Source organism: Malurus melanocephalus, unplaced genomic scaffold (assembly GCF_030028575.1).
Source record: "Malurus melanocephalus ecotype Western Australia unplaced genomic scaffold, MMel_1.1 scaffold_2, whole genome shotgun sequence".
NCBI classification, from domain to species: domain Eukaryota; kingdom Metazoa; phylum Chordata; class Aves; order Passeriformes; family Maluridae; genus Malurus; species Malurus melanocephalus.
The window spans coordinates 3,242,258-3,269,172 of record NW_026623234.1 but is presented as its reverse complement, the minus strand read 5'-3'; the positions used below and the strand labels follow the sequence as shown (position 1 = coordinate 3,269,172).

The 26,915-nt window shown below is 40.4% G+C and overlaps 1 protein-coding gene across 3 annotated transcripts in view; it reads right to left on the bottom strand.

The window, feature by feature from the left end:
- AMBRA1 (autophagy and beclin 1 regulator 1) overlaps positions 1-26,915 on the bottom strand; it is a 115,531-nt gene that overhangs the window by 54,603 nt on the left and 34,013 nt on the right. For all 3 annotated transcript variants that reach the window (XM_057365079.1, XM_057365096.1, XM_057365089.1), the window contains 2 exons: positions 21,731-21,811; positions 21,086-21,186 (listed from right to left, as the gene is read on the bottom strand). In XM_057365079.1, coding sequence (XP_057221062.1) covers positions 21,086-21,186; positions 21,731-21,811 — 182 coding nt within the window. The remainder of the gene's footprint in view (positions 1-21,085; positions 21,187-21,730; positions 21,812-26,915) is intronic.

The window sequence follows — 26,915 nt, the reverse complement described above, 5'->3', positions numbered from 1 at the left end:
TGCAAAACCACTACCCATGGCCTTCAGTAAAATGCAGGTTAACTTCAGACTAATTACYATCAAACTCTCAGAACAACTAGTACTCTAGAAGTACACAGATTTTGGGGTACAAGTTTTGAGAATATGAAACATAATATGGGATTTTCTTTTAAGAGAACCAGAGCTCAATTTTTTTTCTACACTAGATCTTTACTCTTAATTTGTTAGTGCCTGGCAGGTCTCCTTGTARTAACAGAAAAAATTATTAAGATGCTTATCTGTGATAAGCTTGAGGAAGCTGAAGAATCCTCTTAGCTAATCTGTGACTCAGTTTGAGGAAGTGATTAGGCCCCAGTATAAAATTTTCTTTAGATTAATACTTGCATCTCTAAGCTTGAGTACCTCTGAAAACCAATTACCTCTTTATGACACTGGTTCTAACTGTAGCTGATACTGAGGTTATCCTATACTTGTAGCAAGGATCTATCAAAGCTGATGAGTTTTACATGTACTTGTTCCAGATTTATTACAATCCAGGCTGCAGAAGCCCAAAACACAGAACAAAACTATTTGACAAAYGAAGCATAAGACTCTTTGCTGAAGGAATATACCAGATTCTCTCAACCAGTTCTGAAAATATTTAGATCCAGACAAAATTATTATTGAAGTCTAGTGGAGATTCAGCACATTCTTACACATCTCCAACCCTCAATTATTTTATGGGACAGCCTGGTTTGGGGGACTGCCACAGTAAATATATTAAATCCCGATTGTGAATTTGGCAAGTCCCAGCAAATCTCTATTCCAGGCTACCTCAAAGGCACAGCCTTTGAATTGGACRAGCTAGCTATCTAAAACTGGGCTAAGGCTGTAGAAACAGTATGCAGAGCAACCTGCTTTTTTCAACTATTTGCTTTGCTTGTTCTTCAATGCACARGCAAGCTGTAAATAGGAAGCACGCAAAATGATTTTCATGAATGGATGCACAAAATGCTACTAAGAGTAGTTCAGCATATGCTAAGCACTGAAAGGATCTTAGATTCAATGTTAACTGAGAAAGCCTCTAAGAGGCCTAGGCTCTGTGAAGGCTGAAAAGCCTTCAAAAAGCTATTATTTTTTTCTTTATTCCTGATGTATAAAATAAGAAGAAATGTAATTTCCCATTCATGTTCATTCCTACTGTAAAATTTCCTTTTAAAAGGGGCAATACTTAGCATGCYGACTTCCACAGTCCTATCAGCTATGGGAATTGGAGCAGGGCTCAGCTGAATGTAAGTGAAGATGACCATCCCAATAGGAGCCAGTCAAGTGCCCAAGGGGCCCACTCACATTGAGAACAATGCAAAYGTCAGTAAGGAAAGGGAATTTTTCAGCCACAAGTTTTAGACTTCAAAAGGAATGCAGTTAATTTGCAACAAACACAAAAAAGAACAGAACAGATGCCTTGCCAAAAACCTCCACCTCCAACAGTCATGATGGCTCCTTGAACATCTTATGTTACTGTATTTTATTTCGCTGTCTGATCWTCTAACAATTAATAGAGAAATGTGTCTAGTAAGCATTTGTCTTTGATAGTAGAGTCCAATTTTCCTTCAGGGAATATAGGRGACATTAAGATCCTTTTTAAATGCACCCTCTCTTATCTGCATTGTTCGCATTTCACTAAGTAAGCTGGCAATTCTTCTCCTTAAGAAAATTCAGACTGTTCACTCGATASAGATGCCACCCTGCTATACATGAGAGCTGGAAAATCAGATATGMGGCAGCACAGAGAGTCTCCTCAAAGAGCAAAATTTGAGTCAGTAATATTTGCACAGAATAGAGGAATGAGGAAAATACTGTACTTGGTGAAAAATAAAGTATCTTATCACAGCTTTTGCATATACACATTGGAGCAAGCACATGTCTGTTTAGGAAGTCCTCATCCTACTCAGGGTGACCAGTAAAGAACAAGAAGTTCCATTTCCTTGCTGTAGCTATATCAACCCTCTCAGCTTCTGTTAAGCGACAGAACGTGGTTTAAGTCTCCCACTGGACAAGAACTTTCTCCAACCATCCAATATCAGATAGGCAATGCTGAACAGAAAAAAATCCCAAACATATAAACATTTAGGAATACACAGAATCACAGGATTCCCTCCTTTTACCTCCCAAATCTCTACRTATCAGCACCTAAAGTACAGCACAGCCACAATGGAAGTCTGAAAGGATTTAAACCATACCTGAACATATCTTTTATCTGCAAGATTCATAACCTCTCACGCCATAAAAGGAAAAGAAAAAAGAAACAAAACACAATGAAACACCTGAACTATGGSCAGACCAGAGTATCTTACTCACACCTCACCTTTGTGATGAATTGAGAGCAACGTAACTGCTCAACAACTGTTAGAAAGGAGAAAAGATAAATGAGACAAGTGAGATTTTGATTTTGGCAACTGAACAGAAAGTAACAGTTGTATGTTGCTAATGATATGTAATTATTTAGCTTATGCACAGCTGAAAATCTCATTCTTGCAGGGCAATTCACCAGAAAACTGAAAATTCCACTTGCAAAAGCAGAGCTGCAAGTCTTAGTGCTGCTCTTACATCTGCACAACTCAAATGAAGCTGTTAAATGCTATTTTCTTCTTTAKAAGAAAATCCTTATGAACAAGGACTGTTTAGGCTCAGCCGTTTGTGTTCTCATTAGTCATTTATGATGCTTTTAGCTGCAGTAGATGGGAAGTTCCCTGGGAAGGCTMCACTACACTGTAGCTTTACACTATGTAACAACACACACAGGTACACATTTAAAAGAGCAAAACACAACTTGTTTAGGGACCATCATGAAACACTTGGAATTCTCATGCTGGATACAGTACTGGAATGCCATATAAAGAGATGGAGGAGCTCCATGAACCCCTCAGGTAAAAATAATAAGCGCCATGGGGCTAAACAAGTCAAATCTTCCAGCAAACGGAGATGCTGTGTCATTGAATGGGTTTGGAAGAAAAAGGTTTGGATATAAAAGAAATACCTGTTACTCTTGTCTGAAACACTTTGCAAGTTGTTTGAGAAGTGGGTGGTCAAACAAGCTCTCTCTTTTTTCATTTAGGCCCCTTGCTGGGAAGGGTAGTCAAAGCTGGAGTCTTCCTATCAGCAAACTGATGGAGCTGTTAAACTTGTTTTGAGAGCATTTCTCTATTTCCATGCGATAACGGCATGTGCTAAAAGCATGCCTCACACTACCATATGATTCAGGCAGTAAAACATGTTTCCTTCAGTACAGCCTTTTAGGGAAAATATTCAAGCACTAAAAATATATTCCAATCCGCATTTCATTTAACCAATGTTTTGGTTTGACCTTTTCTCATACTTGCAGCCTTTTATACRATTTGTCTGTATGTATAAAGAAACCCTAACATAAAACAATGAGTAAATGGTTGGAGAAAGGAATTTACAATTTTCTTCATAATTTCTGTTATAAAATCCTCTGATACTTACAAAACCAACTGTAATCACCATCAAGCTACTGCCCTCGAAAGGGAGTCTGAAATCTCCTTACTGGAAAATACTGGGGAAATAAAGACAACTTTATCTTGTCAGTGTGAGGAGAAACAATAATTTGGGTTACAGGCATTTCTAGGCATCTGGAGGTCCAGATCAATCTACTAAAAAAAAAGTAGTAAGATAATACATTTGAAATCTGCTCCCAAGCRACTGATGCTGCAAAGGAAAAGTGGTTTTGCGAATTAATGGGGGTGGGGGTGTGAGAGTGGGGGAGCAGTGAATGAGGCCAAGACACACTGCTAGATAAAAAGGCAAAAGAGAGCTGAACTCTGCAGTCTCTAAAGAAATGTGTATTCACTTCCCTCACCTCTGAAATCACACATACAGGCATGTTCACAGCCCTGCTTCCCTGCAAATTTCCACAAATAGTAGGTGACTCTCCAAATCAAAATGCCATATCTCTCCTGCCAGAAATTCAACGAAATCCCTGGGAATGTGAACTAGGAAGGTCTYGATAGCTAATCTGTGCTCTCTGTGTCTGGGGTTCCTCCCTATGCTTACTCTGYAACTCCAGATGCCTCTGCTCTCTCCTATCACTAAGTCCCTTGCACCATTACCAAGCCCTTCATTAAATGCTTTTGGAAGTCCGCTTTTGAACCTTCACATCTGTGTTTATTCTCTGCACAAAACCAGAGTGAAATCTGTGCCTGGCAGGCATTTCCTTTTGTAAAACTCCTTCTTCTTTCCTTTTCTGGCTTTTCAGAGCATGAAATGTGCCTGCTAATCCTAATTGCCACAGATGGAGAGTCTTGCAGAGACTAGACAAAGGGGGTATCCTTCCACCAAGCAGCTGTAAGCAGGCACCAGACTCTTCAAGCTCTYGAGTTTCCAGAGCTCCCATCTCACTCTGTCACTTTTCTAAAGAACACAAGGACAAACTTCCACAAGCAGCTACACCAGGAATGGGGACTTGCCTTCCCCACTTGCCCTCTCCTGCCTAAATGGCCCTCCCAGCACAGAGCACAACTGAGCTTATTGTGTGACCTGACTTAGAGTGGGCAGTCCTCAAACATTGCTGCTGTATGTCAAAGCAAAAAAAGCTAAATGTCTGGCTTTTAAGGGTCATTTGCCTGTCTGTATCCCAACATCAGCTCTCTTTATCAAAGAAAAAGTTTGTAAGGTCCCACTGGCATATCCACACAGCTGGCCTTTCCATTAGCAGTGCCTCAGCTAGTAACAGAGGCACTGAGAAACTGAATCACTATGGTATTAAGACATTTTTGCCTCCAACGGCCATTGAAGAAGTTATCTTTCTAGTTTAGCAGAGCATGGATTCAGAGAAATAGTTTTACYGCAGCAACAAAAAACTTCTTCAGTGGGTTGCTGTCATTGCCAAATCACAATATCCTTACCATCCAAAGGCTAAAGCTTGTGTTCTCCACAGTTGCCACACCACACTGTGTACAAGGYCTACTGCAGTTCACTCTTCTAAAGTAGATGCTAAAATGTAACAGACTAATGCAGCCTTACCAAAATGGTTGTATATAGTTTCAGATAATTCACAGGTCTTGCAATTTCTTGTTATAAAGACTGTTTGCCAAGACCGTTGCCAACTCCAGCCCACATTCCACGCAGGTTATACTTCATCATCAATTCCATAGCTCCTAAGTTAGTGTGGCCATAGTTTTAGTTCACACTAAATAATTCCTCTTTCTAAGAGGCTCAAATAATGTTGTAACAGCACTCCCATCTAACCAATATAGCTATGCTAACAGACAGATGTAGAATAGACGCAAAAATAACAAGTTAAACTGTTTTACACAGAAAAACCTTTTCCATTGTGAGTGTGCATTTTAACTACATGAAATCCTATTAATCCAAACAAATCAGCAAGCCAAATTCCTGCTACCGCCTCTGCAGCTCTTACTGCAAGAATGTGTGCTTAGCACAACTTGAAATGTGCATGTCTTATGCCAAAACACCCATCTGCAGTGGAGAAAAAAAACCTCAGCAGTATCTTTGTAGAGCACACGCATGCCTTATCAACCACTACATTGCAAAAATACAAACTTTCACTAATCCAAGAAGCAGTATGYTCCCTGGAAGGGTTTTAATTCTGGAGATTTAACTGTCTATCAATACAACAACAAGCTTCCACACTGGAGCCTCTCACTGTTCATTGTGGAAGCAGCAGTACACARTATTAATAAATGCGCCAAGCACAAAAACACATTCAAAGGCTTGTACTTGCCGATGAATGGAAGACATGCAAACGTTATTACTATCCTTAAACACATTTCAGGACTGCTGTATTACAGCACAAGCCCTGTGCATCCAAACTCACAATCAAAATGCTGTGTCAGCTTGGTGACACAGACTAAGCTACCATCACAATAAAGAGCACTAGCTAAACACACTCAGTAATGGATTTTTACAGGAATAATATCCTGTGAACAGGACAGGTCACTTGAGGAAATATTTATCTGTTCTGAGTTTGTACTCATCTAGGCAGATTAAAATGAAGTCACATGCTTTCTGAACAAAATGCACCTCCATCAATCTAGGAGGGGGTCCCGACAACTTAAATAAATTCCATATAAGTAAATCAACMAAGTGTCTTAGGGCAAATAAGGAGCTAACAGGCAAAAGTAATACAATATATTTTTAACATGTACTTATTAGGGTCCTCTTCTCAGACCCATAAGTGTCCTGCAGTCACCACATTAACCTTGCATAGGTTTAATGCGGGAATACWGCATTAACAATGCAATACACAAATACGAAGCTGGAAAGACATCATTAAAGGGAACAATTTACAAGGCATCCCCAGTCTAAAGAGCAAGAAGAAGAGAAGAGAGGACAGGAACTGGAAAGCAAGCAGTCATACTTGCTGTTTGCTGGATAAAGCAGTGAGCAGAGACATACCAAAAGAAAGCACATAACAAGCAAGCTGAGGAAACACAAAATCTAACTGTAGTTTAACTCATGTGAAGTTAAATTTAAAGTTTGGTAAAATGGAAAACACAGTTTAAATTTAGAGCATGGTGAGATGGAAAAGAGAAGCCCAGGCTGGAAGAACATAATGGGGAGACCACATTGTTCCAACTCAAATAGAACGAAGTARAAGAAGCTACAGCTTCTTTTACTTGAAATAAAGTACTTCTCTGTCACAATGTTCTAAACACTKTGTCATGGAAGAAGTTCTGAGGGTGATGATATAGATGACAGCAGTGGAAACAGGACTCATTCCTTATTGCCACAAGYTTTAATGCACAAAGCAGGTTGCAGCACCCCAGCGAATGTGCAGGGATCTCTGGAGAGTGCCGAGATTCTCAAGGAGTGACCCAGATCCCAGAGTGCAGAGCAGAACTGACACAGCATCTTAGTCCACACCTTGACAGACCGTGTGTAACAAGAAAGTAACCAGGCAACATTCAGAACAGYGACACGGTCAGAGCTACCAGAAGTCTGGACTCCACCAACAAGTTCAGCCAAACTCAAAACCTTGCACCCAAACTCATAACCTTCTGTAAATTGGTGCCACAGCTCAGTTCAATCCAGACAGGTCCAATCCACTGCAATTACAGAAGGAACYATGAGATGAAAAGAGACTAACACCTTATCCCATTATTTTTAAGAAGTGTTAAAAGTCAAACTCAAAGCCACATCCAGAAAAACTAAGGCAGTAGAAAGAAGTACTTCTTAACTACTCAGCACACAGGCCTTGCACTGCACAACGAAGACACTTAGATGGATTTTATTTCTTTTTTAGGGCAGACCTGACCTTAATCCATCTTAAAATAGCTCATAATACTTCCAGAGGGTCCTAAGTAGACCTGCCCAAGAAGCTGCTGTACAAAATAACCACCACAGCTATTCTATACTGCATTTATAAGCAAAAGTGGATGGAAATTCATATGATGAATATAGGGAAATCACAATTTACTGGTTTATGGTAAAATTTTCAATTATATACAATCAAGATTTGGAGCAATCCATGCTTTACTGGAGGGTAAGGGTCATAAACTAAGAAGGAACTGTGAGGAAGTAGATGAGGGTTCTTCCACGGAACCTCATCAGCCCAGTCGGGCCAGAAAAGACAGAAATATACTCCCCTTGCATAACTTAGATGCCTTCCATATACAGAATCCAATRAAGTCCTTAGCAAAATGTTTTCTTATCTTATCTTTCAAAATCTTTGCAAATCTGCTCATTCCATTTGGCCTATGAGATCTTTCTCTAAACTTTATTGAATCCCTTCCCATCTCAACTTACTGTCTTCCAGCATTTGCCACCAGCCCTTGTCTCTTATTTAATCTYGCTATGATTTCCTGTCTGGAAGCACTTTTAGTTGTTCATCTCACCTCAGCCCTTTGTCCTGTGTCTTCTTTGCCCTTTGTTCTGGTAATGTAGTTTAGCATTTCCTTTATGTTTTTCAATGTCCTCATAATGGAGTTGTGGGGTTGGGTATTTGCCTCCTTCCCTCCCCACCAGATTTTGAGCCTGACCCATCCCTGATACCAGTACCAATTCCACACGTTATTGCAAGACAACACTAATGAAAACTTTCACCAGACCAACACCCTCCACTACGCTTTTCTACGCTGGCACCTCAGCAAAGAATTGAGATCTGACTTGGCTGGTCTGTGATGAACTAAAAGACAGATCCTCAAACAGCATCTGTGTGCAGCACACCAGGAGACATCACATGGATGGGTGCATGCATGCCCACACCATGAATGCTAATACGAACAATTGTTTGAAAGAAGACAAAGTGTTTCTCCAGCTTAACTGAAACCCACGCCTGCAATCCCAGCTACCTTTGACTCATTCCTCAAAACCTCCCCTTCTCCAGCTTCCATTTGTCTCTGTGCAGAATCTYAGCTGCTTATAAGAAAATTATCAAGTGACATTACTTCCTCTATCTTTTCAACCTTCTCTTCCCCTCCTGCAATTGTTCCCATACCTGACACAAGCATGTTCCTAGCTCTTCTAAGCACTTCATCTGCCTCTATGATTTTTCCTTCTTTCATATAAATTTCTATCTCTTGCCATTTGTCAGTAAACATGTATATGCTCCTCTCCTCCCTCTCACAATACAAATATGCATTAGATTCCTCAGAGACTCTGGATCACAGTTTGGATATCTAGGGTGAGAAGGAGAAATGCATTTACCCCTCATATGTTCTTCTCATCTCTAGCTCTCAAACTGTACCATGTGAACTCCTGGCAGACACTGCTCTTTCTCCTCTCCAGCATACCTTCCATCTCAACTACTACTGAACCTGCTCGACTTCTTGAACCCTTGCTGCTCAAAACTCAGGACTAGTAGTCTAATCATCCTCATTAAGTCTTTCTTAACAGAAGTAGTAACATTCTTGATTCTTGGATTACTCCTCCCTTGCCTTCTGTGAACGACTTCCACCTACCACTACCACTCTAGCCATCCCCAAAGATGCTGAAAGAGACAACTGAGCAATTATGACCCCACTACAGCTTCTTCCACACTCTGCTGCCTGCCCCGAAGTTACCTAATCGGCCATAAGCCACACCTACCCATTCCTTCGCACTTATTGCTGCAAAGCCTGGTGGGTTGAAGCATATTGATACAGCTGAAATTGTACCTAGTTTCAGGCAGTGCTTGAAGCAAGGGGAAGAKATGTGAATCTGGTTCCCAGAGCAGCAAGAGTAGAATTCAGAAGCCCGGCTACCAGGAACTTGGAGCCCAGAGCTGTTACATTTGTAGAGRCTGGCTCACAGCTCTTGCTGATTTTGGACCCTCAGAAACATAACAACTCCTGCCTGCCAGGGCTTTTGGATTACAGCCCACACTGAGCTCAACAGGAGAGTGTGTCAACCTACCACTCAAGAAAGCAAAATACACCTTCCTTTAGTAGCACTAAGTTGCAGCTACTGCTTAATTCAAAACCAACTCTGAAACCACTGCCACTTGAGCCACATTCCAGAGATGGTGGGTACACTAATTTTAAAAAAACAGGGCATGCAGGGACACATATGAGGTACAGCTCCACCTTTGGATCCTGTTTATATTTTCTAATGTACAAAATCTSCCACTGTCAACGTTTACTTTCAAATTCTGAGGCAATGAGTTAAAAAATTGGTATGAGCTGACCTAGTGCTCTCATCCTGATCAGAGTCTGTGTTTCCTACTGCACAAATGCTGTTTGGCTTCTCTGCAAAGTTTTCTTCAAGAACTTCCTCATCTCAAGCAAGACACTTAACACCTTCCACATTTTTAACAACTCAAAAGCACTGACAAATCCAGCCTTTATGTTTTGAGGAAAGTCTGAAGCCTAAATTTATTTTCTAGTCTATGCCATTGCCAAAGGCACATTCTAAAACTACTCCAGATTCTACATAGAGGGCAACTTAATGTGGCTCATGTTAAGGTAAAATACCTAGGTAAAACAAATCCACAAGTCAAAAGTAACTGAGGAAGCACGGAAATTGTCACTAACCCTGCAAGACTTTCCCATACATCCTCCCTCACAATGAAGGAAAGCCAGCAGTCCAGAAGCATAAAACCAACAGTACCAGCTGAGTAAYGATACTATGTAAAGGGCAAACTGCTACTGCAGAATCTAATAGCTAACACAACCTTTGATTTGTATGCATTAAGTGTTAACAGGTTAATATATTAATGCTCAATTATAAAAAAACATTCTATGGTACAATCCTATCTACCTGCAAAAGCAACCAATAGATCAGTACACAGCATTCTTATCAGATCACTTACACAACATACAACCATGATGCCTAGCAAGAATTACCTCCATCTTTATGACAGCGTGGCTATAAAAATGTCTATGAAGATATTCTATATTGAGCGTAGCAAATTTGGCTTAGGGTTTGCTTTGTGGTGTTGGGTTCCCTCTCCCCCTAAAATACACATTAGAAAAATTCATGACTAATCTCTTCAAAGATGACAGCCAAATGTGGCAGGCCACTGAGGATTCCTACCCCTCTGCACGACAGATCGCACGGGTCCCTGCCTCCCCTCTGGCTCTGGAGTGTGGGTAATTTTTTACCCCCCTTTTTAAAAGGAGGCAGCAAGCTGTGGGAAAATACTTTCATGGCTAAGTGAGTTTTTACCACCCACAAAGAGACAGGTCCCCAAGGGGCCCTCACCGCCTACAAAAGATGAGCACTTCTGCAAAGCCTTACCCCTTCTGAAATAATGATATCTAGAAATTCATCTCTTTAACAATGCACACAAAAGGGATCAGCCCGCACCTTTCACTTTTAAGAACATGATYACCTCTCTCCAGTGCCTTTCTGAATCTCAAAGGCAGCTTTGGATTCACAGCCACAAATACAAAGAAAGGCTTACTGAGACAGTTTGCATCAGAAAACTCATTATACAAGTTTTCTCAGATCCAACGCTCTCTTCCATCTTGCAGCAYTGGAACAGACTATAGCTTGTGACATGATGCAAATGGCTGGCAGAACCCTTCTAGCACTGGGACCACTGAAGACACCATATGAAAACTCCTGTACATGCACCAGGAACTTTGAGACCAGAACTATGATCATAAATTTTCCTTTGAGACCAGGCAATAATTTTACTAGTTTAAACACTCCACATACTGGGGAAAAACCACCTGTTTCAGCAATCAGTTACCTCAAGGCAAGTGGTGACCTTTATGCAGCAGGTCTTCAAGCAACATAAAAAAACCCTAACACCACGACTCAAGTATCCATCTTTTTTTCTAGTCTAAATTGGTCTGATATCAGGTTATGCATCTTTCTATGCCTTTTGTCTATTGTATTAAAGGGCACTCTATCATAAATCCTTCCCCACAGATGTATCTAGACCAATCAAGTAACAACTACTTACTACTCCTTTGATTAGCTAAGTACATTAAGCTTATGTCATTCTATAGCTGAAGTTTTCCTCAGCTGATTCTTCCTTCAGCTATTTTGAGTCCTTTCGAAGTGTAGACACAAAGGGTTGCATATGGATTTGAACATTATCTGGAATAGTGTCAGTAAGACCTTGTAAAAAGGTAACAGTAGTTTCATACTGCCTGATATTGCCTGCCTACATAAGGCCATAGAGCTATATCATCATGACAAGAATTCGTATTCCCTTGGTTCACATTCAGCTCCCCAAAGCCATTTTCAGAGTCACGACATCGCCTAAAACAAGACTTCACAAACTGCAAATGGGATACACATTACTGGTCCCAAAGTATCTCATCTGACTCTGAGCTGTAATAATACTCAGTCACAATGGTACCATTGCCTGGATCATCACTGGGAACAAAGCAACTGCGGAAATCCCTCCAAGTAAATAGATTTCAATTGTTACTGTCACACTCCACATTTTACTGTGACAGTCAGAAGTTTACTGACCACAGATCCCAAACACCAGTTCTTTGAAAGGCCAACAGCAGTTAAGAGAGCTTAACAGCTGTCTTGTTTGAAATACAACTTACCTCTGGCCCATCTTARTTCCATGAAATTGCTTCTTTATGTKTCCAAAATCTTCCCTCTTGTTTCAGCTTCTTTAAACTGGCTTTGAGTACCATTGCTCCCATTTGAACAGTCTTCCACAAAARCATATGAAAGTCTATGACGTGCTCATAATGCCCTTGCAATTGMACCATTATGTCTTCTGGTAAAAATGTAATTCACATTTCAAAGCTCTGTATTTGGGGCCTTTTAACCCTTTAATAAGACTTTGTCTATGGAGGACAGTTATACACACTGCTCTAACAACTTSTCTCACAGGGCAGCATAACCAAGGACAACCTCCTGCAAACATCTTCACAATTCCTGAAAAGCAGCYACAGATAGTATCTAGCACAGTTGAGTAAATGCAGGTCTTTAGAACTACTGCTAATCTCAGTGCAGTTGTACTTCCAGGTACTGGCCAAAWATCCCCTGACACCTCAGACCTCATCAAGCAAGCATATCCTGTGAAATGAAGTGGCCTGCAATCACTCTGACCACAGGAGTTGTGCTCGTTCTAATCTCACTTGCAAACAAAAATTGTAAATTACAAAACAGGGCAAAGCACTACAAATGTGACCTTATCAGGGCTGAAGAGAAGGATCACCTCCTTYAGTCTGCTGACAATGCTCTTCCTAATTCAACATAATACATTGTTGGCCTTATTTTCTGTAAGGGCATATTTGCTGTCTCATGTTCAACTTGCTGTCCACAGAACCTCCAGGTCATGTACTGCAAATCTGCTTTCCAGACAGTACGCCCATAGCCTCTACTCATGCATGGGATCACTCTTCCCCAGGTGTAGGACTTGGCACCTGTCTTCACTGAACTCAATGAGATTTGCTGGTCCATTTCCCAGTCTATGAAATTCCCTCTGAATATCAGCATAACTTTCTGGTTCATCAGTTACTCTTCCCAGTTTTGCTGAGAATGCACTCTGACCCATCATCCAAGTGATGAATGAAGATCTTCTCTTCTAGATAACATCCCTTCTGCTATCAGAGCAGGATGTAGCCTGCCTAATTTTAGGCATCTAAGTAATCCACACCAGTAAAGTACTCTTCCAAAACYCCCTATCTAATCAGTGTTAATATACTGGCAGCTCTGCAGAAGATTCAGACCACCTCAGTTCAGCTCACTTGAGGTGATGAATCAGAGCAGAAGCTTCTTTTTCTCTGCCAGCTATACAGGAAGCTTGGCCTCACAAGTCAGATGCCCCCAAAATTACAGTGTAAATAACTCCCATAGTGCACATAGCTGTGGATTCTTATTTCCAGTTGACTCACAGTCCTCTCAATTAACACATTCCCAGACTTAGCAGATTGTGATCAACTATGGCTTAAGTTATACAATCATAAAGGAGAGACAAGAATAAAAAAGTCTGAGCAATAGCAGGCTTTAAAGTACTAATAGCATGATTTAGACTTTCCAGTCAACTTTATTGTGCATATTTAATAGACTTATGGAAAATCTCCAGTTCTCAAGTGTGAAGGTTTTTCCATACAAAGATACRGAGACACAACATTTATTTCAGCAATTAAACTGATATTGGAATCACTCGAGCCTTGAGAGCACTCTAGTCTCTGGAATCAAATAGAGGATAACACCTTACCAGGAGTGTGGTGCAAGTTCACTGCATTCACCCTACAATCTCTAGTGCTTTGCATTCTTAATGTCCCAGCCAAAGAATTCAAACTGTACCTGTTCACAGATATAAACAGAGATGTGTTTGTGCCCACAGAGCACATCTGTTGCTAAGTGGAASATGCAAGTGAACAGAGACACAGAGCAAGCAGGGCATTATAAGCAGACAGCCAGATTGAAGTTATTCCATTCCAGCACAGGAAGTACCCTGACTCTTTCTGTCGGTTTATGCTTTTTGTATATGACAGTGTACAGCAAGAGAGGACATCAAAATGAGGTTGAGTAACTGCTCAGACTCTCAACGCAGAATTTGATATTTTGGATGTGAGGGAAAGGCTAACGGGAAACAATGCACACAACCTCTTCCTCACATAAATGCAAGTGTTAATGGCTTTCTCTTAGCACTACCTATCATCCACTTTCAGGAGCCATACAGAACCAAACCCCCTTTAGCTCAGAGGACATTTATCTCCATCAAAATCAATGCCACCAGCTTAGGAACATTTGTGGGGTCTTTGCACTAGATTAGTATTTCAGAAGAGATTGCCCGTAGGTCATTCAAAGGCTAATTGCATCAACTACCTATCAACCTTCCTTGTGCCAAGGTAGACATATGGGATGACACCGATTACAGCACCAGAGCAGAGGCAGCTGGATTGCCAATTAAAGCACAGAGCCAGAAAAAACAAACTCACTGGTGTCTTGCAATACAGGGAAAAATTAGTAAGGCACTATGAAGATGAACCTATTAGGAAGAATGTAGCATCTGTGGATCAGCTATCTGATCCCAGTGTCACCACACAAAGTTGTGTATTATGAGTTGTTGTTCTCTAAGCTTGTTTTTTTGAGCATTAACAAACTGTCTTCTATCTTCTGGGAGATGGATTTCATTTGAAGAATGTGTGTTAAGGAATTCACCTTCTGACCACAATCATGATGCCCTGTAGCCACAGCTATAGAATCCATTAACTGGAAGTCAAGAAGGTATCTAATACTCTGAGAAAGTTAACTCACAGTACATGACTTTATTCTGCACATAGGACACCAAACCACCAGGAGATTTTATTTATGAGACACTCTACTGTAATTGAGCAGCAACATTAAAAACTTTCATAGCTGAAAGCTAATCTAGGAAAACAACAGCTTTTGTTGTTTGGAGAGAGACAAAGGCAGATGAGAGCTAAGGTGCAGCAGCTCATCTTCACAAAAGCTCAAGGGCTGCAAGTGTGTTTTTAGAATACACGAAGCAAGTTTATAAGTGAAGACTTAGATAAGAGGAAGTCACACAATTAAAGCTTTCTCCACATTTCCAAAATCATACTGTCTTCAGAAGCTTAAGTACCATGTTAAAGAAACCAACAACTGTGAGGATTACCTCTCACCAGTCCCATAATGGGACACTCCCCATCATTCCCTCCTGTAAGAAGTTCATTCATTTGCAATTCAGCTGTACGGCCTCTTTTTTTCCTTACATTTCTCCATGAAAGGCTGTACTTTCACAGAAATTATAAACTGTTCTCAAGTCTGTGATGAAGGTGACAGATATCTATAGCTCTCAAGTCATAGAARAATATGAGGCATATTTTAAGCCTCTTATATCATTTAGTGTCCACTGACGTAGATCACAGAAAGACCATGAAGAACAAAGTTAGTCAAAGGTTCTCAACTTTCCATATTTAGCAGTACCAAACAGACTTATAACAGAAACACACAGCATAGAAAGCCACACAGCTATGTTCATTGATTCTATTATTCTACAGAACTGTCTACTGTGAAAAGCAGGATTAGATCAGGACACTAATTCAAATTCATACAGTTCTCTCAGATGAAAAGGCAGAAGCAAGCCAGTATCAATAAGCCAGTGACAGACAGCTGAAGGTACAGATTCAGAACAACACTCAAATCTCTGGGAACTGTACAGAAAATACGTAACTAATATTGAGAAAAACATGGGTACATCAGAGACAACCGGAAATGTGTTTTCCCATAAACTTTTGTTGGCCTTCTGGAGCTCTCAAGTCATCTTTGTCCTACCCTGCACAGCTGTGCATCAGTGCAAGCACATTTGAGGGATGGGAGCGTCTCAGAACAGAATTAACTGTGCACTGTACATGACAGGACAGGATTAGGTCAGGAGGACTTGAGCCACAGGAGGCAATCACAACTGAAATACCAGAGGAACTGGAGATCTGCCTGCAACATGGTTTTGAAGGCAAAGAAAACTTTATTGTGATCACTTCTATCATGAAGGCAGAAGTGAAAGGTTACTCTCGGGCTACTTCTACTTGCAACAGCAACCAATACTCTATCCAACCGCATGAATCACAGGCTCACTGATRTCCATTTAGCTGGCTTTAGGTTAGAGCCATTCACTTGTAAACATTAGCCCTAAATACAGCTAGAGTGATTAACAGATTGGGAATGCGCACCAGGAGGCACCTTTGCTAGCGAGTTTGGCTGGTGAGAGGCTATCACCRTAATTCTTACTAGGAGGACTATCACATGCTCAATCGAATCCTTCCTGTCCCAGAATGATAACATTTATCCATTTTAGCTAATTTTCATTGTTATGTAACTTCATATGCTTTAACAAGTATGTGTTAGCAGTTGCTGGCTAAAGTGTAGAAAGCTTTGAAAAATAGCATAGCTTATGCGATTTTGGATGAACAAAAGCTGAACTTTACACTTCAAAATTCTAGACCCCTATTAAAAGGATCAACTGATTTTTAGCTTCATCAATAGCCTCAGCCCCACCCCAGTGTAATGAGGCTACAGACAGCTCCAGCAGAGGTATCCAAAGCTGAACCATAATTGCTCTTGTAGCAGGCTATGCCCTGAATAAGTGTGGGATATGGGAAAATCTGTAATCAAAACTCATTCTTTGACTGCATGTAAGTGCTCAGTCTCTTGTTTGAATTTATTACTCTGAGATAGCAACAAAATCACTCAGAAAAAGTAGACATAGAATTTCTATCACTCAACCCTTAAGCCCTGCCGAATCTGGACCTCCCCATGAGGTGGCAGATTCAGAGCAACTGTGTTGGATTGTGTTTAAACAGATGAAGTCTGGTGGCAAAGTGAGAACAGATAAACCATGACCTATGACCATGCAAGGAAAAATATTTTGTTTGTTGAGATGCACATAACTGAAGAGAAGCCTATTAAAACAAAAGAAGGTGAGACAGAAGCATTTCACAAAGCTAGGTAACTCTTCCAGAAACTTTCATCTACAGGTCTCCTAATGAGTAACAGAGATGCCAACAAAATGGTATTTGTGCCAATTTTTAAAGCCTCTTGCAAAGTTCCTTGGGAAACACTCATTCTCTTCTTCCTCTAAGCTTCCACCGAACTGAAACKAAAGCCCTCTTTGTTTCACCATACCATGTCGCTGCTCATCCCAAAGCAGTCAATTACTATAAAGCCTGAAGCAAAAGTTCACAGAGGCGAACAAGAGGTCACAAGCACTTCAGTGGCAATGATGTGGACTTTTTCTTTTAAATGTATCTACTGACTTTTAAAAATATATTAAAATGGACATCCCAGTCTGTGCTACCAGCTGCCAAAAATATCCATAACTTGGCCATCACAACCTAACATGGTCCTGTTCCACAATGCAACTTAGGACAAAGAGAAATTTATTAAAAAACTTAAAAGACCGAACAAAAAACAAGTACATGAACTAAAGAAACAACCAACAAACCCAAACAGTAGACAGAAATAATCAGCTTGCAGAAAYATTTTAAAAATGCATTAGGAAGAGGTAAACAAAATATGGAGCTGTGTGTTCCTTGGACATATTAACACAGCTGAACTTTTGCAGCAGTACTAACTTCCACTATAAAAGGTGTTATCTCATCCCACGTAACATTTTTTTCGTATGTCCTGGGAAGCACAGAAGAGAAAAAAAAAAATTATGAAAGAAGAAAAAAGAAAACCAAACCAAAACCAAACCCCCACTTTGTTGGCTCACAAATGGCAGAGAACCCAAGAGACTCTTAAGACTGAAATGTCCCCAAGATGAGGTATTCCACCTGTATTGCCAATGCAGTCAATCAGACATATGAAGTGAGAGGCCAAAATATATTTACTACTTTCATCACTACTTTAGCAAACAATCACTTCAATTAGCTTTCACTCTATGGATGTTTCCTTGGAGACCACATCTCCAWCACTTAGGGCAGTTCACCATGGAGAGGAGAGTGCAGAGGGTGGTTTACAGCCCACACTACCAAGAGCCTTAAAAGAGCTGCCAAATGAACTCTCAGGTTTCTTGATGAGTCTTGAAATAAAAGGGAATATGGAAGACTGAAAAATATGCTAGTATTATAYCAGTATTTTAAAAGGTTGAAATAGGATGAGACTGTCAGCCTTGTCAACCTGACATTGATTCCAGACAAAATAATGAAAAAGCTGATATAAGACTCAGTTAATAAAGGATTAAAGGAGGACAGTGTAATTACTGCCAATCAACATAGACTTTACAGAAAAATATAACTTGTCAAACTACCAACACTTTTTGGTGTGATTACAAGTTTGAATGCTAAAGGTAACAATGTTGATGTAATATATTTTCACATTGTGTTTTACTTGGTTTTCATTCTATATCAGCTGAGAGATCTAAACTGCACCAGCAGATTACGAGGCAGGCAGGTGCTACTGGTGCTGCTGTTCCAGTGCTCCATGCAAATTAGGCTGCTGGCATGGAGAMCTGCCTGTCTGCCATGTTGCCCGGTATCACTTCATTCTCTCCTGGGCTCCCACCTACTCTACCCATCTGCTGCCACCTCTGCCATGCTTTGCCTGGAAGTTCCTTGACATAGAGATGGCCACCAGTCCCCTGACTAGTACAAAGGGCTCTGATTTTATCTAAGCTCTGCGTGGCATGTTAGCCTTTCTGCCCAACCCACTGCATTGCTGTACTAATCCATATGCTTAGATAATCTGTAATTTTTAAGGGTTCATTAAACTTGACTCCGAGGATTTATTCCCAGGGCAATCTTCCCTAGTGTGGAGTGATTGTCTGTGTAACACTTGCATGAGAATGACACTTAACCAACAGAAAGCTGTTCATATAAAATAGAGACCTGAAAGTAAACGGACAGAACCTGACAGCAAGAGCTCTGACATTAAAAAATTTAGTCAGGACACCACAGTAATTCACACACTAAGATCTCCATCTGCTCCTTTGATTTCCCCTCTGCATATAGCAGAAAATGGGGCAGTGGACAGGAGCAGACGTATAATTGGATGTATTTTCCCAAACTGCAGCTCTCACTCACACTTGATAACAGAAGTCTACTGTCAGTTTTTAGAAAACTGTCAGGTTAGCAATACAGGGTTTTTTGGTACCTCTTCTCAAATGCTGTAGAGGTACCATAAGAAACACATTTGACATTTTTGCACTTCAACATAATTCAAAAATGACAGTCTGGATCCATGGTAGAATGGAACAATTCAAGGCATTCTAACGTAGACTAGCCTGTATTAATAGGAATATAGATGATTGATTTTTTTTCCTCAGCCAAGGCTGCCAGCCTCACCCATAACTACCAAACCAGGGTTAAAGTACTTTTGAGTTTGAGTAGAGGTTTTTCACCATGACACCGAAGAAACAACTACCACAATCTTTAGCACTGGCTAACTGTAAAAGAAAGCGTACTATCTGCACTGCAACTTTCAATGGTTCTGAAATATAATACTGAAAATTACAATACTGCTGACCAGTATAATGAGTACAAGAAATCCTCTGGCTATTCCACAATTGCAATCTCATTTTCTAGCTCTTGTCTGTCATGTCTCCACCTAATATTTGCAGTTTCAACTTTCCTGGTTTCCACAACATATAAACAAGTTTTTGAGCATGGACGTAAAAAAMCATTTTGAAAGCTGAAAGCATAGGTAAAATAAACCAAATATTAAAACAACATAACACAAGCAGCTACTGCATTAGAAGAATAAATTTTATATTCAAGTCAATAAAAGCCTTTATGGTGGAGTCCCAACCACTCCACAACACTGTCAAAGCCAATAAACTTTGCYTTATGTAGACTCAGCACAGCATCACACAGAAAAGATTGATCTTGTTTTCTGAAACGCCCATGATTGCAGTCTTCTTTTGTTATTTTGGGCATACATACAAGAAACAGCAAGCACATCTGTTTTGGGGCTCGAATTCCCCAAAAAGTGCAGATGAAAAAGCCAGGCTATTTCGCAGCYACAATGGAACAGGCAAACTGCAAGGAGGCCAGGAGGAGGGATGAAGGCAGGTGTCTCCAGCAAAGCTGGGCGACACAAGAGTTCTGCAGTGTTGCCTGGCAGCAAGTAATTATCTGCCAGTGTGCTGCTTCCACGTGCCAACAGCCAAAGCCCACACAGGCACCAAGCACAGCAAAGTACACGCGTCAGCTCACGCTACGCGTTAGCTCCACTGTTTCCTAAGGGACACAAGCAGAGGTGCTTTGGATGAGACCTTGGCTGAGTTTTCCCTGTTATTGCAACAGCACTAGGAGCTGCTCAAACCAAAAGGTCCAGGGAGACAGAAGTCTGGAATGACGGAAATCTATTATCAAAGACAAGACCACTGCTACACCAAACCAGCATTGCTAAACCAGCAACAGCTCTACCCCAAAATGACTGGGAAAACTCCAGTAAAAACAGGTTAGTTAAATACTGTCAAAAATTGCTTAGGCATAGTTGTTTAGGCCTTAGGATAAGGTAAAGGGTTATGCAGCCTTTTGAGAAACCTTTCAGCACTCCTCTCAGTGATGGTCCTGTGATTACCTAAAGAAGAACTGCATCCCAACCTACCTGTCCATACATCATCTCTTGTTCTTCCTCAAGCTCCAAAATTACTCCCCCGCACTGGGGTTAATTACAGAGCAACTCAGGCCCAGCTAAAAAAGACTCACCCTCAAGATACGTGTCATCTATAACCATCTAATTCATGAACTGCCAGACTGCCATATTCCTCCTCCTCTTTCCTCCACCTCCCTTCCCTCCTCCACTTGCCCTCTAAGGCTCCCAAATGCCTGTGCGCTGTATGTGGTGGCAGCTGAGTTTTTTAATATGCACTTATTAAGATCCTAATTGAATCCCACATTGCCTTGTGTGCTTCTTCCTAGCCGGAACATGAACAAGGCACCCTATAATTCAATTAGAAGGACCTGCAGCAAGCTGATCATTAGTCTGTCAGGTTGTTTAAAAAAAAGACATCTAGGAATAGGGGAAGAAGTTAAATAAAAGGAGAACTGTTAACACCCATCCCAAATTCATGCAGACACTTCCACACACATACCTGAAGCATGGAATCAGCAATGCTCAAGCACTTGAATGACAGCTTACTACATCAATTCAACAGTCCTTTCTCTTGCTTAAGACAACTTAAATAGAACCTCAAAAGTTGGAATTACTTTTCCTCATCAATCCGCCTCTGCTCAGATTCACAAGAAAACACCACTAATATACGTGACCACTGCAAGCAAGGAAATCTCATTACCTGCCAAGACCCTGTTGACAGAGGAATGGGTGGCCAAGCCAGGCTGTCCCCGTTCGTGGAAAATCCCAGCATAAGGCAAGTACTCTGGCAGCAAGAACCGTCTGTAAAACAAAGAGTAAGCTTACATGGAGAAAGCCATCCTGTGTGCTACAGCCCTGAATAGCAACTGCAATTACTTTGAGAAAATATGACTACATTCCAGCAGACTATAGCAGAGAGAAGGCTGGAATCCTCTGCTTAGCCAACCGCTTCCCTGCTTCAAACAAAATGTAAATTACAGATTAGATCCTCCTCTGATAAATGGGGCTGCAAAGATCAGCACTAAACAAACCCTCTACTTCCCACAATAGTTTCCTAATCTCAAATCAGCACACTRTGCTGCGAATCTCTGAACAGATTCTTTTCCCTTCCTATTCTGCCTTCACACCATGACCTCATCCTGCAAGTACTAAGACCATGCTGTCCTTCAAATGTCATAGGATGAGCAGCTCATACTAACATGTCATCTCAGGAGTCCCAGAAATTGCAAACCAAGGATAAAGAAGCCCYGTGCAAGAAAAGGAATCCACCTGAAAGCCCCAGAGAGCTGTACTGCAACTGATACTTCCAGGATTTCCACACCTTCTACTCTTACATGTGCCTTACCTTGGGACAAAGCGTCCCAGCGATGGTGCAGACATGCGGGCATTCCGGGGAGCTCGGTGCCTGGATCGGTCTCCATTGTCCCTTCAGCAAAAGAAAGAAAATTATTGTACATTAAAAATACTATGTAATGGAAGTATTTTCCAAGAAAACAAAACCCCAGTGACATCACCTAGTCATCCTGAGTATGCTACGCAGATCCAGTGGTTCTCATGCTYCTAATGTTCCAAATTCATACAGTAAACTGTATCAAAGGTTCTTGACAGTTTTATATAARGGTCACCTTAAAGTCCACTTTCTTCATTGTTTGACAATGTCTCAAAAGTATCAAGAAAACCACAGAGAATCAATGAATCAATATCAGCACATGAGCAAACAAAAGAGAAGCCTTAGAATTTTGACCAGGAGAGCAAAAAGCAAGCTCACCCCAGCTTGAACAGAGAAGAACTTTCTGTTAGTCAAAGAGATCTGTTAAAGATAATTTTCATGCCCAGAAGTGCAATTAAAAGAGCGTAATCTGCAGACTATTCTTCTGTGTTCCTTTCCTGAAGGTCCAGTTTAAGTGCCATCACATCTTAAAATTACCTCACTTTTTATAAACTTTTCCAGTTAAATCAGAATTCTTAGGTGGTATCAGACAAAACTAAGCCTCCTCAACAACATCTCATTCTGTTTCACAATAAATGTCTGGACCTTAGGAAATGAGGGAGAAAGGGTCTAACATCTGCTGTCCTACAGCCGACATAGCAAGATCCTCTTCCCCAGGAGGGCAGTGCAACACTGAACAGCTTCACAGAGAGGCTGCAGAGTTGCCATTCTTGTAAATCTCAAGACAGGAGCTACACAAACCCATGGATGGCCCAGTCTGATTTTGGTGATGACAACTGTACAAGAGAGGCAGAAGGTCAAACTGGAGGACCTTCAGAAATCCCCATCAAACAAAATTCCTGATACTGCATTCATAGGCCACAAGGGGACCTGTAATTATACAGCACTAAAACTGCACAGAAAATAATGAGACTCCATTAGTGACTCTGGATTTGTGAAAGAGACCTCCACAGTGCTTTCTTCTCTGCTCAGAAATTTACTCTCCGTATGACCTTGCACAATTAACAAAGCTGTTCCCTCTCTATTCCAAATCCCCATCTGTAATTGTAGCCTTACCTGTCACCTTCCCAAGCAGTTGTAGGGAGAATATTACTTGCAAAGCCCTGAAATCACTAGGAAACTAAATACTCCTTATGCAACACACTAGCAGCACATTTCTAACCCACTCCAGCAAGCTGTGCATTTTATGATTTTTTTCGTTTTGCTTTTTTAAAGTCAGTGAGCAAGAAGCGTGGGCTGAGAAGAAAGTCTATTACGTGGCTGTTTCCCACACACTTGAGGAACTCAGGAACACAAAAGCAGAGGTTCTTCTGCAAAGCTTGTTAGCATTTCAAGCTATTTCACCAAAATCAAATCTAAATCCAAGCACAAAGCTTCCACTTCTCCTCCCACTGTAGATGCAGCATTTGCAGTTCACAGCCAAAGCTGCACCTCACCCTCAGGTTTTTGTGTAACCAGCAGGGTTCCTGAGATCAGAAATGTAAAAGCTGCTGCTATTCTTTAATCACAGGCCTCCAGCCTATAAAGATGCAGATCAATAACAGAAGAAATCCTGCAAACTTGAGTGCTGACATAACTTTTGTTGCTAAAGAAAAAAAGCCAAAGAAAAAAAAAAAAGGGTCGTGTTTCAGATCTTGCCACACACAATAAAGGCTGGAAGAAGACAAGAAATACTTTTTAAAAACTCCTTGTAGGAGGTTTTGAAACAACACTAATATGCAACTCCAGGAGAAAAACAGCGAAACATTTTCAGGGTTTGCAACTGCTTTGGACATTTACCAGAAGTGGAACGTGCTTTTGAAATGGACAAGCATCAGAAAGAAGAACAACTCTCTGCAGGACTGCACCCTACGGAAGAACTCTCCAGAGTTCTCTCTCTGGTCCAGAACTCTCCAGCTGAAGAGAATCTCTGAAGCAGGTTTCTAAAGGAATGAGGAATTAGCTTCAGCAAACAAAAGAAGAGATAAAAGGGCAAAGTCTACAGACCATATCAAGAGACTGTAAGGATTTAATTGCTCAAGTTTTTTAAATGCCACTGGTGGCAGGTCTTAGCATCTACAAAAACATTTTCAGACACATTTTTTTAACCAAGGTGACTTTCCAATGTGAGAAGTACATCCTGTATTTCCTATTTACTGTGCACACAATCTCCCAACAGTATGGAAAAAAAAGCCTAAAAGAGAAAAATATAGATTACACTTTTTTGCAGTTTTCACCATGACAGAGACAGCCTCTACTAATTCAAAAGACAGACAGACAGACATTCTTAACATCCCCTAAAAAAAAAGTAAATTAAAACCCACATCCCAGTGGCCACCTCCCCTAYAAATAAGACTGCAGGGAGTAATAAACAGTGGCTATACTTTGAGAATACTAGAATTCCTATTTACTCTAAGTAGAAGTGTCAGATACACTCCTCTGAGGTAAAGAAGGATTTTACTAAACATTACTATGAATTACTAATTTATAGCCATTTATATCCCATGCTCAACAACTACATACAAGAGTGTCTAGTCTAGTGTTGAAAACTACAACAGCTGATATTACCCTGGTACCAGCTGAAGATTATTTCTGCACCCTCTAAAAAGGAAAATAAACCCCCCCTACAGATCAGTGAAAATGGGTGGCACTTCATGTTATTTTTGTACCACATACAGCCTGCTGACAGAGGGAGGAGAGCAGATGTTAGCACACTGCAGTGCCAGCATGAAACACTCTGGCAAGAAATGAGAAGTTTCCAAGGTTTCCCTAAAGTAATGACAAAGATCTAATGCTCCACTTTCTATTTAGTGTCAACTACGTACAGATTCATTAGCTAATGATTCATAGTGGATAGTTTAATTACCATTACCTGCAGAAGTGGAAAGCAAATGCCTCAGTGTGTGTTTGTCTGTGCCTACATAAAAAAAGCCTCTTCTGTAAAGCAACTCAATAACCTTGCTAAAGTAAATGAAATAAACCACAGCAAGGTGACAAGGGTAACTTAATACTCTAATTATTAACAGACTAATTTGTCTCAGCAGGAAAACCGCAAGAACCAACAAACGGTCAAAACAACTTCTAAAGTCTGGTTCAAAATGCAGGTTATTCACCATTTGTTCAGATACTATTGTGGGACAAATCAAAACAGTGATGTGGAGAATAGGAGTTGGTAGGGGAGAAATAGCATTRACACTAACCTACAATAGAGCACAAGAAGAAAGCAATTTCCAAACATTCAGGAGAATTCTGGACATTTAATAGGGCATAAGAAGGATGAAAGTTTATCCTAAATTGCCTAAGACAGTCAAATCCTCTTGGATTTTTCTTCTATTCTCTAGTTTGCTTGTTGAGAGAAAAGTTACCAATGTAAACATAATGGACCAGCAATGCTAACCCTGAAAACAGAGAAAAAGATACAAAATTTTGTGCCRTAAAGTTTGGAGAAAAAGGCATTCTTTTTCATCTGGTAACTTGGCTACCGCATTAATAACAGTGGATAGAGAAGACAGTAAAGACTAAAAGAAAGCCGTGTTCTGCTTTTCAGTCTTGGCAAGAATTCACTTTAATATTTAGAGATTGTTGTATCAGGAAGTGAAATTAAACACACAGCATGGGATTTCTAATGCAATCTGTTGGTCTAACTGTACCCATTGTAGTCAATATTAAAACTCCCACTGACTACACTGCCAATAGAACTAGGTCAACAATGACCATTTTGAAAAGCCATTTAATTATCAGAGCCAGCTTCAGTAAGCCATGTAAGTTCAAAAGAATCAAATTATATTAGACCAAGCCAATTGTTTCATATTTTCAGCATTTTATCATGTTTCATGCAATCCAATTTAATCAATTTCTACTACAGAGGTTAGACACTTACATACAATAGAAATACTAAATAATTGTTTGAGTGGCATCTACTACTATCCTAAAAGGTTGACACTGGAAGTCGCACCATCTTCATGTAGCAGAAAAATGCAATGTTTGAAGTACTGAGAATTTGTGAAGTGTCTGTACTTACTTGTTTTGTTTTGGTTTTTTTTTTTTAACTTCAGTAGGTTACTTTAGAGGAAACAGGATAGAGGGCAGGAGTAGCCCAAAGGCTCTATCAGGAGATCAGAGGAAGTTATCAGGTTACCGGTAAAAATAAAAGCTATAAATTTATATACCCATCTTTGAAGGATACGACCATTATAAAAGGAGAAGTACTTAAGGCAGAACTGAACGAAACAACAAGAAACAAGAAAAACAAGAAAAAGAAGTATTTGTGACATGAAAATACTTTCCTGGCACTAAATGTACGACTGTGGAGCGAAGTCCCAAGTGTAACACGGGAAGCAAAAAACAATTAAAGAATAAAAATATTAGAGAAACTGCAGAGTGATGGTGGCCAACTGGAGAGACATGATCCAGAACAGATTTTTAACACAGTAATTGATAAAGAAGTTAGGCAAGTCACCCAAGCCTTTGCATCATTCTGTGTTCTTCTGAAGGCTGAAGTGCCAGTCTTTCCCTACGAGTTTTTTTGAAAGGAACACCAGAGAAAATGTGTATCAGCTGAAACTTCCTATAAAACAGGAGACTGCTGAGTTACTAATGGCTTTGTTGACCAGAGGGAAACAAATGCCCCAGCCCTGATTACCTCTCAGAATGCTGCTCAGGAGAAAATGTATTTATGAGATTAAAAATGGCACTTCAGAAGATCAAGTGTTTCAGAGAAGCATCACATATTAGAGGATTTATCCACTGGTCAAGAGAAACAGCAGTACTTGCCTGTTAAATGTCAAGGATTAACTGCTTTAGAGAAAGACTAATTTGGAACTAGAATGAAGTACTTACTCAGATTCCTGGACACATGATCCAGTTGTCTCTATATTGATCACCTCACTCTGTGGAGGGCTCACAAATTGRTGATGGTGCTTTAGAATAAGATTGATACACTTCTTAGCTACAGTGAATCATTAGAAAACAGAAACAGCAGCAGCCAGACAAACGTAGAGAAGCATCAAGTTTTATTTGCTTTTTAAGAAAAGACACTGTACTGTTATGCTTCCAAAGGAAACAGAAATTAAACCATAACTTCACAAACAATGCAAATTTG